A 14024-nucleotide genomic window follows, 5' to 3' on the forward strand; every position below is an offset into this window, starting at 1 on the left:
GCTGCCAAGCTCTGCTGCTTGCAGGAGCTGGAACATGAAAACATGCTCAAATCTTCAATCTGATCAGGCACTTCCATGAAAAATACAAAGAACCTAGGACTGGATGGTACTTGTGTTTTCTGTTTAACATCCACAGATGTCACACAAAGAGCTAGTAAGCACATAAAAGGATGCCCAGCTAAACACTGCTAAGAGGAAAATGGAGCCACAACCAGATCCTAGCTTATACCTACAGGCTTGCCTAGAAGGAAAAGGAGGGAGTGCTAGTCTGAGAGTAGAAGCAATGGTCCCATTTGGAATGGAGTGGTCAGACCACCCTGAAGGGCACCTTTCCATCGTTTTAACCACACACATTATCTCTCTGGTCCTCAAATATGGCAACCTTGTTCGCACTCCATGGGCTCTGCCTTCCCTCTTCTGAGATGTTTTTCTGCATAGATTCATGGTGATTCTTTTTTCCTGTCATTCAGATTTCAGGAAAAATCTTCCTAAAACTTTTCTCTGGATTATCCCACGTGAAGCAGCTCCCAGCAACAGCGTCATCTGTTTATTAACCGTCACCTCACACATTCATGGAATTCAACCACTGGACATATGTGAACGGTTCTTTTATGTGGACACCTTTGGGAATCCAGAAATAACTAACCATACAAGTCCTGCTTTCTTATGGCCTCTAAGCTAGAGTAAGGGCTCCAAAGAAAGTCCTCGGTAGGATTTAAATTAATGGATTAAAGGTGGACCAATGGAATGGAAACCATCAGGAGGAGGAAGGGGCTGTTCCAAAGAGGGCAGCTTGCAGACACTGAGAGCCAGCAGGAGAGCTGAGTAAGGGGAGGGTGTGGCTAGAGAACAGGGGCTTGTCAAGCTGAGAAGCTGTGTCAAGGCTGGCAGCTTGGAGCATAACTGTGGTGAACGAAAAGGAACAAGAAAGGCACTGAGCAAGTTGTTAACTGCAGGTGGACTTGAGTTTGCTGTGTCAGTGGAGCGGCCAATTGGAACTGTCTGAGGAAACCAGGGATGTATGTACTCAGGGGCCTGTTGAAGAAAGGTGCCGGATGCACTTAGAAGAGAAAATCAGGTGAACAAAGGCCTAAGAGATAAAATACTAGCTAAACCTTATGGGGTAAGATTCATTATTTTATGTATATGAATGTTCTATATACATGTACACCTGCATGCCAGAAGAGGGCATCAGATCCCACAATAGATTGTTGTGAGCCACCATGTGGTTGCTGGGAATTGAACTCAGGACCTCTGGAAGAGCAGGCAGTGCTCTTAACCACTGAGCCATCTCCCCAGCCCGAAACATCCTGATAATGTAGTCGAACCCACCTTTCTGATATCTTCCCCAAGCCACCTTCACTCTTTACAGCCTGGTTACTAGGACGTGGCCTTGTTTGTTCATGGCCATGCTCCCAGTGCCTGAGAACAAGCAGAGCTTGCATGCTGGGTGGACAGAGTAAATGTCAAGCTTCTCCAGCGTTCCCAGTAGAAGAGCTAGCCCATCATTCCGGTGCCCTACCATCCCTGCCTCCAGGACCTTCCTTGCAGCATCTGTCCACTTTTCAAACGCTGCCCTCAACATCTGTTTATGTTTACTGGTTTTGGAGGCAAAGGGGCCACCAGCACTGTTGCAGTGAGAACTGTTCAGGGAACGAATACTCCCGCTGCTCCCTGGGGATGCAGGCGTCTGTGCTCTAGCGGCATCCACCGTCTCCAGTGGTGGGGCTGGCACTCTACGTTAAGCTCCGGGATGCTGAGCAATGTTTTGTCATCATGTTTTTCCCTCACCAAAAATAAAAGAACAGTTCCTATTAAGACTAGAACTGTTAGGCTGTGCAGACATGAAAACACAGGCCGTGTTTCTTTTCTTATTTGGTAAATATTTAGCTTTTGAGGCATCAGTAACTAATCACAGCTGCTTCCTTTAGTTACAAATGGATTCAATCAGGTAGAATTTGAGATGAAACTCAGAAACCACCAGTCATTCCATTATGCTGCACAATGGCATGGCAGGGCTTGTGGAATATATGTTAAATATGCATGTATTCATCAAATCAGACAAAGAAGCTAATGGGCCTCTGATTAGTGTTCTAACTCTATGATGGTGATGCTTCCTTCCATCACACCCTGGCTCATCTACAGCAGGCGAGCACAGCTCGGGGAGACTAACAGTCTGTCATGCTGTCACTCTGTCTGAGGAATGCACATTGACTTTCTGGCTGGAATTTCTCTCTTGAAAAACTGAAGGTGAAAAAGAGCTGTCATGCTGGCGTTCCTTTCTAATTCCTTGTATCAAAACTAAACAGGCCCTTGCTTATCTCTATTAAGGCTTTTATTTTATTAGTTTTGGAAACAATATTGGTTTTAAAGGGACTCTAGAGTGAGATTATCAATGACCAGATCAACAAAGACAAACAGCTCATATAATTTTATTCAGTATTAAAAATTGCAGAGTTTGTGACAACATATAAATAAATTTCTATTACAATAAATTGATACTCTGAATTAAGAGCATATAACAAAATATTTATTTATTTATTTATTCACAAGCTGAAAGGCATGTGCTTTGCTTAGGGGTCAATTTTGATTTATAATTTACATGTATATCGATGACTGCTACAATCAGGTATAGAGGCACTTAGTTATTTCTGAGTTACATCTGTGAAAATATGTTCTTAGTCACCTTGCCTGTAATCTCAGTACTCTGGACGCTAAAGCAGGGTTATTAGTTTGAAGCCAACCTGGGCTACACAGAATCTGTTTCAAATATAGACAGACACACAGGCACAGACAGACAGAAAGACAATACACACACACACACACACACACACACACTCCTAATCACCCTGTACTCCTTGACAGATAAGATTGTAAACAACCTGCCCCGATCAAGGTCAGAGTGGTGTCTATAATGCAGGTTTGCCTCCACAGGTGCCCAGTTTTCATTTCTAATGGTCTACTTTGGAGAATAACCTTGAGGTGGTACTTAACAACTGTACCAATTCTTATCAAAAATTAACAACTTTGGGTACTTTGGTTTTAGGTTTCTGCGGCTTGGGCACGTCCAGTACATCTTCGTGGTCTGCACTCATTCCCTTTGCCCAGCGACCAACTGTGATGATCCGATCTGTAGAGAGATTTAAAAAAAAAAAATCAAGATATAAAAACAACAGTAATCAAATGCTTCCACTTCGAGTGGTATCGGTTTAGCAGAGGAACTAGTTTTGACATGAATAATCACAAGCAGAGACGACTCCATCACTGCAGGAAAGTGAGCAATTCTGTAATTGATTGGAATCCTTGATTTCCGAGTACCACAGGCAATTTCTCATCCCAATTAGGGAAATGTGGCAGCTACTTTGCAATGCACAGACTGATGAGAGCGCTCCCCACTCCTTCCCTGAGTTCATCACTGAGGACTCAATGATTCCAAGAGCCCACGAACAGCAAGAGTTAGGAGGCATCCGTTTTAAATGCACGAGATTCCACCTGCAAAATTATACAGCATCTGCTTGTCAGTTTTGCCATTTGGGAAGTGGCAATGCTCCCAGGAGGGAGAATTCAAACCCCACTTCATCATTTCAGTCTCACTCCTACACCATAGAAAGACGATCTCCTTCTGATAAACAAGAACTCCTGGATTTCACATTTAAACATCTGGGCAAGAGAGTCAAACTGGGAGGACTGAGTCATGAGCTCGGACTACAGAAAATGAAGAGAAACATGCTTTTCCTCTAAGAAGCTCTCCTGGGGTGTCCTTCTCCTTTCCTTACTTCTAGTTTTGGTGTGTGTATGCATGTGAGGTCATGTGTTGGGGTACACATGCACATGTGTGTGTAAGCATAAGGAGGCCGGGATACAATCAGGAGTCATTCCGTAAGCACCATCTACCTTGATTTTGAGACAGAGTCTCTCAATGGCCTGGAGCACAACAGGCAGGGGAGTCTAACTGCGTAGTAAGCCCCAGGAATCCACCTCCCTGTGTCTCACTGGTGCTCAGACTACTGCATGCACCACCACTCCCAGCTTCTTAGTCAGTTCTGAGGGCCGTACACAGGTCCTCGTGCCTGGGCCACATCCCCAAGCCTGTTTGGCTTTAATACAAAGTTATCTCTATTATATCTAATCCTGGCAAACTAAGGGAATACTGATCTCCCTTCCTCAGAAGTCTGCTGCAAGCAGCCGTGAACACTTACCAAGTTCTTAATGATCAAGGCTAATATTTCACCAAAAAAAAAAAAGGACCAGCAGATGCTGTGTTGATAACACATTTTTAATAAGTTTAACAGTGTTTTACAGTCATCTGGGAACACGCAAAGCACAAGAGGACCCTCAGGCTTAGGAATGAGTTTTATCTTAGGAACCAATATGGTTTTGCTAAGTAAGAAAATAAGTCCTAGTATAATTACTTTCATTTCTGAGCAAACAGGAAAGCTTTTAAGACGCCTTTCAGAATAGACTCCTGCAGAACCAGCTCACTACCCCGAGAGCAGATCTCACGTTCAGGGACTCAAGGCTGTGCTGACTGCTCACAGGAAGTGGCAAGGTCACTCTCATAGTACAGAAGCAGCTGTCTATGGCCGGGCGGTGGTGGCGCACGCCTTTAATCCCAGCACTTGGGAGGCAGAGGCAGGTGGATTTCTGAGTTCGAGGCCAGCCTGGTCTACAGAGTGAGTTCCAGGATAGCCAGGGCTATACAGGGAAACCCTGTCTCAAAAAACAAAAAAAAAAAACAAAAAAAAAACAAAAAAAAAAAACAAGAAGCAGCTGTCTGCAGTCACCAGTGCCTCTCTGAGTTGTTACTAATGGAACTCAGTGCAGAGAGAAACACCCCTTACAAATGGAAGTCTAGGAGCTCACCTGAGTTCTGATTTTCAGGGCAATCTTTCTTAAAATGTTCCACGGAGCCACAGAGTTTACAGCCACCACCTAGTAAAAGAACAGAGTCACTGAGTGCTATATCACCCTGACAGGGCTTGCAGCATTCATGAGTAATTTCATGTCTATTTGATCCCACCTCCCCGATGACTGTAGAGGCAGCTGGAGTCAGGAAGCAGTGGGTACCACTACTCCTTTTAGTAATTCACTTGCCACTCCCAAATTACTAAACACTCACAGGTACTGAGCCTCTCCTTCTTGTACCTGACCTTCCAGACAGAAGTGAAGAAGAGGGACATGACAGAAAGCACAGTAGAGGGAACTCACGGAGAGAGTCATGGTGTGGAGCCTTCACCTGGACTAACACTTGTACGCAGGTACATGTGTGCACCCTGAGGAGGATGCCCACAGTTTCCATCCAGTGGACCCCAAAAGGTTAGGAAGCGTCACTGCTCTACCTAATAGGTCAGGTGGGGTGTCACTTACTCAGGTAAATTTGTTTCATCTGCTTGTCCTGCTAACCTGGAAAAATACTCCCATCTGTCTAACTTAGGCAATATTTCAGGATGGTGAACTACAACATGTGGCTTTTTCCAGCAAGGGTGTTTCACATAATAATCAGGCCTCTCATGATCATGCTTGTGTGAAATGCCTCATCAGAAAGTGTCCCCATAGGATGTTAACCTGTCTGCCATGTGTCAGATGTACTTCTCTTGCTTTACAACAACAACAACAAAATCTGGCTAACCATGAAAAGCCATTCTTGTTCACAAGTCAGCTTTCCAGGCCCTTCTTCATGCCAAGGTGAAGACAAAAGAGGCCCTTGACTAATGCACACACTTTAAAAATGATGAAGGCCATAACTGAACAAGATCCAAGATGCCACTGATTGTAAAGTGTGTCATCACTTCACTAGGCAACAAAGATGTCAATCATACAGGACCCCCCAACGGCAAGATACATTCTGACTTCAGATATAAAACGGTGGAAAGTGGATCTTAGAATCAGTAAAACCAAATTTCCTTATCTCATTTTACAGGTGACAAACTGAGGCAACACCAGTTCACTAATTTGGCAAAGACCTGCAGCTGATGAGTGGTACTGAGTCTGAGTCCAAGAGCTACTTGTTTTTCTACTGGACCCTTGGGAAGCAGGACCTCAAGATAGGGCACAAGATGCCTAAGACCCAACGACACCAGCTCTCTCCTTAACAGGCACAATCCCTTCCTGCATGTCTTCAAATACAACAGCGCTTATTGCAGGCTCTTAAGTCATTAGCTGAGCCAAAGACAAGAAAGTTACATGAAGCCCCGGGTCATGAGTAAGGAGAAATTTCAGAAACAAATATCACAACAAAACAGGACAACATACACCATCGTCTCTAGCAGAATGCCAGGCTAATGACATCATTAGCACACTGCATTCCTTTTGGAATCTTTTACTACTCGGAGATTGAAACTCTGTGCTTCTTTTGAGCTTTAACACCCACAGTGTTAAATATTTTCTCACAAATAATGATGAAGCAAGGAGTCTGAGAATTATGTCATAGTTTTTCCTGATTTATTAATAAATCAGACTAGAGCACACGAGTAGCCCGGCACAGAGTAAGTACTTGGTAAAGGCATGCAAGGCTCCACCTTTTCAACAATGTATTAAAAAAACAGATAAAACATGTCAGATCGAAATTCTGAGCAATGGTGCACATGTCTGAGACGTGAGGGTAGCGACACTTACCGTCAGCGTAGACTCCTTTTGTATTATCAGGACAGGATCTGGACAGGTGTCCCATTTCTCCACAGACAAAACATTTTGCAAAAGGAAATTCACCTGTAAGATTCAATGTTCTCATTATTTTATTGTGTATATGGCAAGCTGTATAGTTCACACCACTTTAAAACACTGTAAATAGAAAAGACATCTTTTTACCAAGTTGGCTATTTAATGTCACCTTCCCTCAGCACCAAACAGGAAGCTAAGTGAGAACGTACCAAGCGCGGGGTCCACGTTAGCTCTGCACTTCGTCATCTCGTGCTCCGTGGACCCGCAGCGGTAGCAAATGCCGGTGCCCATGTCCTGACTCTCTAGAACAGCTGGGCAGTCAGCAACCCCATGGCCAGGCTGTCGACAGTGGAAACACACCTGGGGAAACAAAATATAAGTTTCACATGGCTAAACTACTCTCCTGCCTGTACTAATATTTCATCAAAACTATCATTATTTTGCATTTTAAAGTTTTAAAAAAAAGCATCAGTATTGTATCTGTAGAAGAAAGTACTTTCCACATTCCCAGTCAAGTGCCTTTTTTTTTTTTTTTTTTTAGGTTTTTTCGAGACAGGGTTTCTCTGTGTAGCCCTGGCTGTCCTGGAACTCACTCTGTAGACCAGGCTGGCCTCGAACTCAGAAATCCGCCTGCCTCTGCCTCCCGAGTGCTGGGATTAAAGGCGTGCGCCACCACCACCCGGCATCAAGTGCCATTTTTATCACAGGGGCTTAACTGCTTCTTAGAATTAATTCCATTAATATATTAATATCAGTCACAAAATTATAAATGGCTTTGTAGGAGGCAATAGCTCAACTGAATTGAACAAGTATGGCTCACACATCTTTTACTAAGGATTCCTGCACCAGGATACAAAAGGTGTGTTTGGGGAAGGGTCTCCATAGAATCAGACCACAAGACTTTTATTTTTAAATTTCATAACTGAATGAAGCTGGGTTCAGTGTCTCCACTGTGATTCAGATCACAGTATATGAGCTATCCAGGTAGGTCAAGCAGTGGAAACAGCTGTGTTACAATGGCTGCGTGGAGCGGCCCAGGAGCCAAGGTTCATCAGTGCTGGGAGGAACCAAAGCATCATTAAAGTGTGGGTAAGAAACTGGCACCTGAGATCCACAGTGTTCAGACAGCACTGAGGACACTCCACTGGCCTGCCTGCCCAGCAAGCGCGGGTCTACAGTCAGTAGTAAGAACAGGAAGGTCAAGAGATCACTAGAATAGCTGTCTGCCACATAGAACAGTTAAGACAAACAGCATGAAAGAAAAACCCTATCAAAAAGAAAAGGTCAAGTCATCACTGGCCAAATGCTGTTACAGAAACTCTCAAAATGGGGACTCTGACATAACATGAACAGGTTTACACAGGCCAACTGCTTCAAAACATTAAGGCCATGACAATCCAGCATACTTAGTACTGCCTGGTTCTGCTTCAGGCCCAACATGGTGGAGGGTTCCTGGAGTTTCTGAGCACCAGGAAGTGATAGCCTACATTTTGTTCAGTGGGACTGTGGATTAGATGGAAGTGTAAGGGAAGTCACAGCCTATTTGGTGAGGACAGAAGGCAGAAGGTCTGGTAGACTCCTGTTCCAGTAATCGTTCACAGGAAGAACAGCAATGTATCTCATCTAACTACTTGCTGTCTCTAATAAAGTGATTAGCTGAAAGGAATTCCGGAGACTATGTAACAGTTGGTTATCATTGGCTCCAAACAGTAATATGTGAGGGCTCAGAGCTATCATCCAAGATAGAAGCTACAAATGGTGGAAATATTAAGATGCTAAAAGAGCAATTAAGTAAACTACAGGAAGAAGGAATCTTACACTGACTCCAGGACGTGCCAGTAACACAGCCAAGGATGTGAATGCTTATTCACAACAGTGACACTGAGAGACTTCATGACTATAGGGGCATCTGGTTAGTCAGAGCATCACCCAGACTACACGACTTACAAAAACAGGGCTCTTCTGAGAACTGTGGCGGCCAGGTATGATGGCACATGCCTTCCACTCCTGCACATGGGAGGTATGGACAAGAGGTCACCTTAAGTCTGAGGCCACCCTGGTCCACATAGTTAGTTCCAAGTCAGCCAGAGCTACATAACAAGATCCCATCTCAAACAAAACATCCCAACAACAACAAAACCCTAATGACACTAATTCATTTCACATTCAGGTGGAAAATGGTCAAAAGCACAAAACGGCATTTAAACCATGAGCAGAAGTAGGACAGGACTTATCAGAAGCTAGTAAGACCATCATCACTAATATTTTTTTGTTTTATAAAATAAATAAATAAATGCAACTATTTTCTTACATTGAAAAGACTTTAAAAGTTTATACACTAATTAGTATTATGATCACCTATACCTATTTTCAAAAAATTACAACCACCCATATACAATAAAAAGATGGAATTAAGTCTGGACAGACAGTCTGGATATTAAGAGCATTGGGTGATATTTCAGAGGACCCAGGTTCAATTCCCAACATCCACAAAAGGGAGTGGGGCCTCACTACTGTCTGTAACTTCAATTCCAGGGGAACTAACGCCCTCTTTTGGCCTCCTGGACAGCAGGCACACAAGCTAGATACACAGGTCATACACCCAAACATAAAATAAAAATTTATATTATCCAATACACCCTAAAATAAAATTTTATTTGACCCACAGCCAGACATTGTGTGGATAGTCTAAACTGGAAATCTTTGTGGGCACCAGATGGGGTTAAGGACACCAGGAGAACATGGCCCACTGAACCAACTAAGCAGGGCTCATAGGAGCTCACAGAGGCTGAAGCAGCAAGCACAGGGCCTGCATGGTCTACACCAGGTCCTCTGCGTATGTTATGGCCGTTAACTTGGGTTTTTGTGGGACTCCTAACAGTAGGAGAAGGTGCGTCTCCGACTCCTCTGCCTGCTCTTGGGACTCTTTTTCTCCTATTGGGTTACCTTGTCCAGCCTCAACATGAGGGCTTTGACTTGTTGAACAATTGTATGTTGTTTTGTTGTGTTTGGTTGCTCTCTCTTAGAAGCCTAGTCTTTTCTGAAGGAAAATGGAGGAGAAGGTGATTTGGGGAGAGGGCAAGGGGAAGGGGACTGGGAGGAGTAGAGGGAGTGGGAAATGTGGTCGGGATGTACTGTATGAGGGGAGATCTATTTTCAGCAGTAGCAGCAGCAGTAATTTGTAAAGACCATGGAAGTAAACCAGGGATTTACATTCAGGCAGAATGTTAGTGTTCAACGTATGGTAGCACACACTTTTTCAGTCCAGCTCTCAGGCGGCAGAGGTAGACAGATCTCTTTGAGTTCAAGGCTAGTGCGTTTATGGAGCCAGATCCAGGTCAACCAAGGCTACAAAGTGAGACTCTTTCTCAAAAAAGAAAACGAAACAAAAACCCAGACATAAGGTAGAAGGTAAATGAAACGTACTTTCAAAAATGTCTGTTTGGGCTGGAAAGATGGCCTAGACAGTAAAGTGCATGCCACACACACACGCATGACGACCTTTTTCAAGCCTTAGCCACCATGTGAAAAACTCAAGTGTGCAAAGCACTTAGAATCCTAACTCTGGAGATGCACATGGGCTGCTGGCTAGCCTGCACAGCCTAACTAGAAAAGTTCCAGGACAGTGCAAGACAGCAAAAGACCCCATCCAAACAAATGATGACAGCTGAGTTTGTCTTCTGGCTTACACACACACACACACACACACACACACACACACTTTAACATACATATACACCACACACAAATGGCTTTTGGCTAGGCACGGTGGCCTATATCTGTAAACCCAGCCACCCACACACCAACCACACACAAATATGTGCAGGAGCACAAATGGACACACCCATACATGGCTTCTGCCTAGGCACGCCCAGCAGCAGGGTTGCTATAAGCTTAGAAGCCATAATAATGCTGGCTCTGTGAAGCCACAGTGCCTGGCCTCTCCCAACCTGGGAAGCTTCCTGCCTTAGCTTCTGGAATCTCTCACTTCGAAACACAGTTCTCAAAGATTCCTTAGCTTCCAAGAAGAGAGGATTACAGGGAGCTGGCCTCTTTCTTGTGAACAAATATTTTATACATAATAACCAAAGAACATCCAAGTAATGCAAACCACCTTTAAGCTGGAGTATCTAGAGGTTCTTTTGACAGCTATTTGAAAAGGTATTACCATAAGGCAGTGGTAGGGCAAACACAGGCTTTGAATTCAGTTTGACTGTCACCTCTAGCATGGACCAAGTGGCTTTCAACAAGTTACTTAACCTGGACATACTTCTATTGTGTTGTCTGCCTGTAATAGGGGAATACTGTCATGTGTGCAGTGTTGCTGTGACAACTACCCAGTATGTTGTGTGTGTGTGTCTGTGTGTGTGTCTGTGTGTGTATAAGAAAGCACAAGCCTTAAAAGCTGCACTAGGACAGCAGCAATTGGGCTCTGTTACAACAGAGCTGTGTGAACAGACAAGTAACACCTTCTAGTTACACGAAGAAGTAAATAACATACAGCCATGAGCGCACCATTGCATTCTTCTTTGCCGCCTGTCTCTTTAGCCTCCTTCCTTCCCGTCGACTGTCCTTCTTCAAGGCCACGGCAATTTCTTCCCTCACTTCCCGGCTGTCGGCTGCTGTCAGCTGTCCATGGTGAAGCACTTGTGAGCTCTGTTTCAGGTACTCCATGAATCCATTCACATCTTCGTTCAAGTATTCTTTTTTCTTTTTGTTCTTTCTGCGTTTTGCTTGGGGGGCATCGTTTCTAAGGGACAGCCCACTGCTTTGACATGGCTTATGATCTGGAAGGTTTTGGTTTGCTTTCTCCGCAGACCCCTTCTTCATGTCCTCCCATGATGTCGCTGACAAGGGTCTCCTATTATTTGAAGTAGTAACTCTAGCCCACCTGGTCATGGTTGGATCAGAAGTACTTTACTAATCTGTAAGATAATAGTAATTAATTAATTAAAAATTGAAGAGATACAGAGAGGTCATTACTATCAAATATACTCATGTTTTAAACTTTAAACCATTAAAACTCTTCATTTAGGTATTGTCACAGACATATGGTATGCTGTGTAGACATTTCTCCAAAGCAATTCTGGTATTGATCAGAAAGGTTCCATTTCAGTTGAAGAAAACAACATATGCTTGCTTAAACCTAGAAAGTATTTTGCCAACAAATGATTTTTAAATTAGAAATCATATATAAATACTGTAAACAGCCCCCTCAAATCCTTCAGTCTTCCTGGCCATTTCTTTTCCTACCTTTTTCCCCAGTGTACTTTCTCCAGACCTGCTTGCATAGTTTGCCATTTCAATGCAACAACTTGCAAAGTACATTAGTAAACATACAAAAGTCTTCTCCTTGCCTGTCTTTCCCCTGAAGATGTATAAAGGCAGTCTATAAAGTGTCTGCAGTCACGTGATAGTCTTCTCTTATTAATGAGGGTAACTGCCATTTGCAGTCCAATGGTTTTAAATCATTTTCAATCATCCCATTTTAGTGATTCAAATTGTAAAATAAGCTTCATACTAAGAAGTCTTGTTTGTGTACCCTTAATAAATATGCATAGAGGTTTTCATTTACAGTATAGATGTGAGCATTTTTTTTAAAAGAGTGTATTTTAAGACAAATTATTTGGCTCCAACATAAAACTGAGTATTTTACTCTGCATGCTACCTAGCAATTCCGAGAACGGTTTCTTTTTCTTCTTCAATGAATGAATACTCCAGACACAATCAAAGGATTATTCCAACTACCGAGTTACCACCTTCAGGGCAGCATCCTGTGTGCCAAGCAACTTAGCGTCTGCAGGTTATGTGGGTCTGCAGCATGCCTTCAAGCCGGTGAGTGACGCTGTACGCCACTTTACAGTGCACTGGTCCCTGGACAGCCCCGGTGCTCCCGCACGCGTGGCTTCGCTTCTCCATGCCCGGCCCAGCAGCGCGTCCCGCGGGCACCTTAGTAAGGCCTGCGAGGCCCGCTCCCAACTGCGGAGCCGAGCGATCCGACAAGCTCCCAGGCTCTGCCCTCGCGATCTCCCGCAGGAGTCCGGCTCCAGCCGGCCAAAGTAGCACAGTGGCCGGCACACCTCAACCGGTGCCGCCCGCGTAGCTCCTTACCCTGTCTAAATCCTCCAGAGCAGCTGAGACAACGAGCCAGAGAAGCCGGGGTCCGGTCGGGGGCGCGGCCATAGAGACCGAGACCGGAAGTGCACCTTCCCCCACGCGTCACTTCCGGCAGGCCAAGCCAGGGAACCCTGAGGCGTTTATGCGTCTTAAGGCTGGCGAAAGTGGCTAGTGCAAGTCTGTGGGTCGTGCATTGTTTGCAGGGCGCTGCACTGGATTCCCGGGACACAAAGATGATCGTGATGAGCTCAGTCTGTGCCATCCGAGAATGTGCAGTCTAGAGGAGAGATAGACGAAAGGACTCTTGGGAGTAAGGTCTTCCTTACGATGTCCTTTGAACTGGACTTTAAAAATACAAAATGTAGCGAAATTGGCTGTGGGAGAGAACCGAGGCTCCGCAAAGGTGTGAGCTCAGGAGTATCACTAAGATACAAGTCTGAAGAGACCTTTGGAGCCCCTGTTGGTTCTGGTATTTCATGATTGTCCTGCCTGGAACTAATTGAACATTCACACTTTGTGGGCAGAGTTCATGTTTCAAGAAAATTCTAATCCTCCGTCTTATTAGTCCCCCTCGGGAAACCACCCCCAGTTATGTTCAGTGAGAAATGTTATGTACATATACATCCACTTCCTCTGACCCTCTGCTCTTCTTGCCTTTTGTCTGTACTAACTGTCCTGTCCCTTGTCTCAGCTTTCATGGTGTTGGCCCAAATTACTGCAGCTCATCTGGGCAGACTTTTTTTGCGCCCTGCGTAAATTATTTTCCACAAGTGAACTTTTTAAAATGTAAGTCAGAGCACCAAATCATATTTGTGCCTTCCTGCTTAAAACCCATCTTTTCTCACTGTTGCCATGATATTCAAACTTTGGAGCTTATGTTACAATCTCTGTCCTATTTGAGCACTGTACAAAGGGGCCTTCCTCATTTTCTTAAGTGGCCGCTGCACTTGTTTAGCACCAGGATTTACATATGCTTTTCTGCTTGCATAATACTTTGGTTTCTTTAATTATGTTCTGTCTCAAGACTTTCAAGATTTTATTCTTATCTAAGCCTCCCAGATATCTTCTCCCACTAGACAGTATGCCAGGACATGCTTTCTGATACTTTTCACAATGGATTGTATAATAAGTTTCACTGTATCCTGGTTGCCTCTCAGGTAATTGATTCCCGTTCCTTACTATATCTGTTAATTGGATAAAGAACTAACATGGGCCCAGTTTTTCTTGAAAGGAAAATCGATGTCAGA

General features: G+C 44.1%; 1 protein-coding gene across 2 annotated transcripts; it reads right to left on the minus strand.

Annotated features, from left to right (window-relative positions):
• Nucleotides 1–2412: 2412 nt before the first annotated feature.
• Zcchc9 (zinc finger CCHC-type containing 9) lies at nt 2413–12850 on the minus strand. 2 transcript variants are annotated; one of them, XM_028760152.1, is made up of 6 exons: nt 12772–12850; nt 11176–11585; nt 6870–7020; nt 6616–6708; nt 4864–4932; nt 2413–3130 (listed from the first exon to the last, which is right to left on the minus strand). In XM_028760152.1, exons 2-6 carry the CDS (start codon nt 11557–11559, stop codon nt 3012–3014), a joined length of 816 nt encoding a protein of 271 aa, XP_028615985.1. In that variant the 5' UTR covers nt 11560–11585; nt 12772–12850; the 3' UTR covers nt 2413–3011. The 2 variants fall into 2 exon arrangements, with proteins under 2 accessions (XP_028615985.1, XP_028615986.1); XM_028760153.1 differs by lacking the exon at nt 12772–12850 and adding an exon at nt 12420–12510.
• Between the last annotated feature and the right edge of the window lie 1174 nt (nt 12851–14024).

The sequence above is a fragment of the Grammomys surdaster genome, unplaced genomic scaffold, assembly GCF_004785775.1.
Source record: "Grammomys surdaster isolate TR1022 unplaced genomic scaffold, NIH_TR_1.0 126391, whole genome shotgun sequence".
NCBI lineage: Eukaryota > Metazoa > Chordata > Mammalia > Rodentia > Muridae > Grammomys > Grammomys surdaster.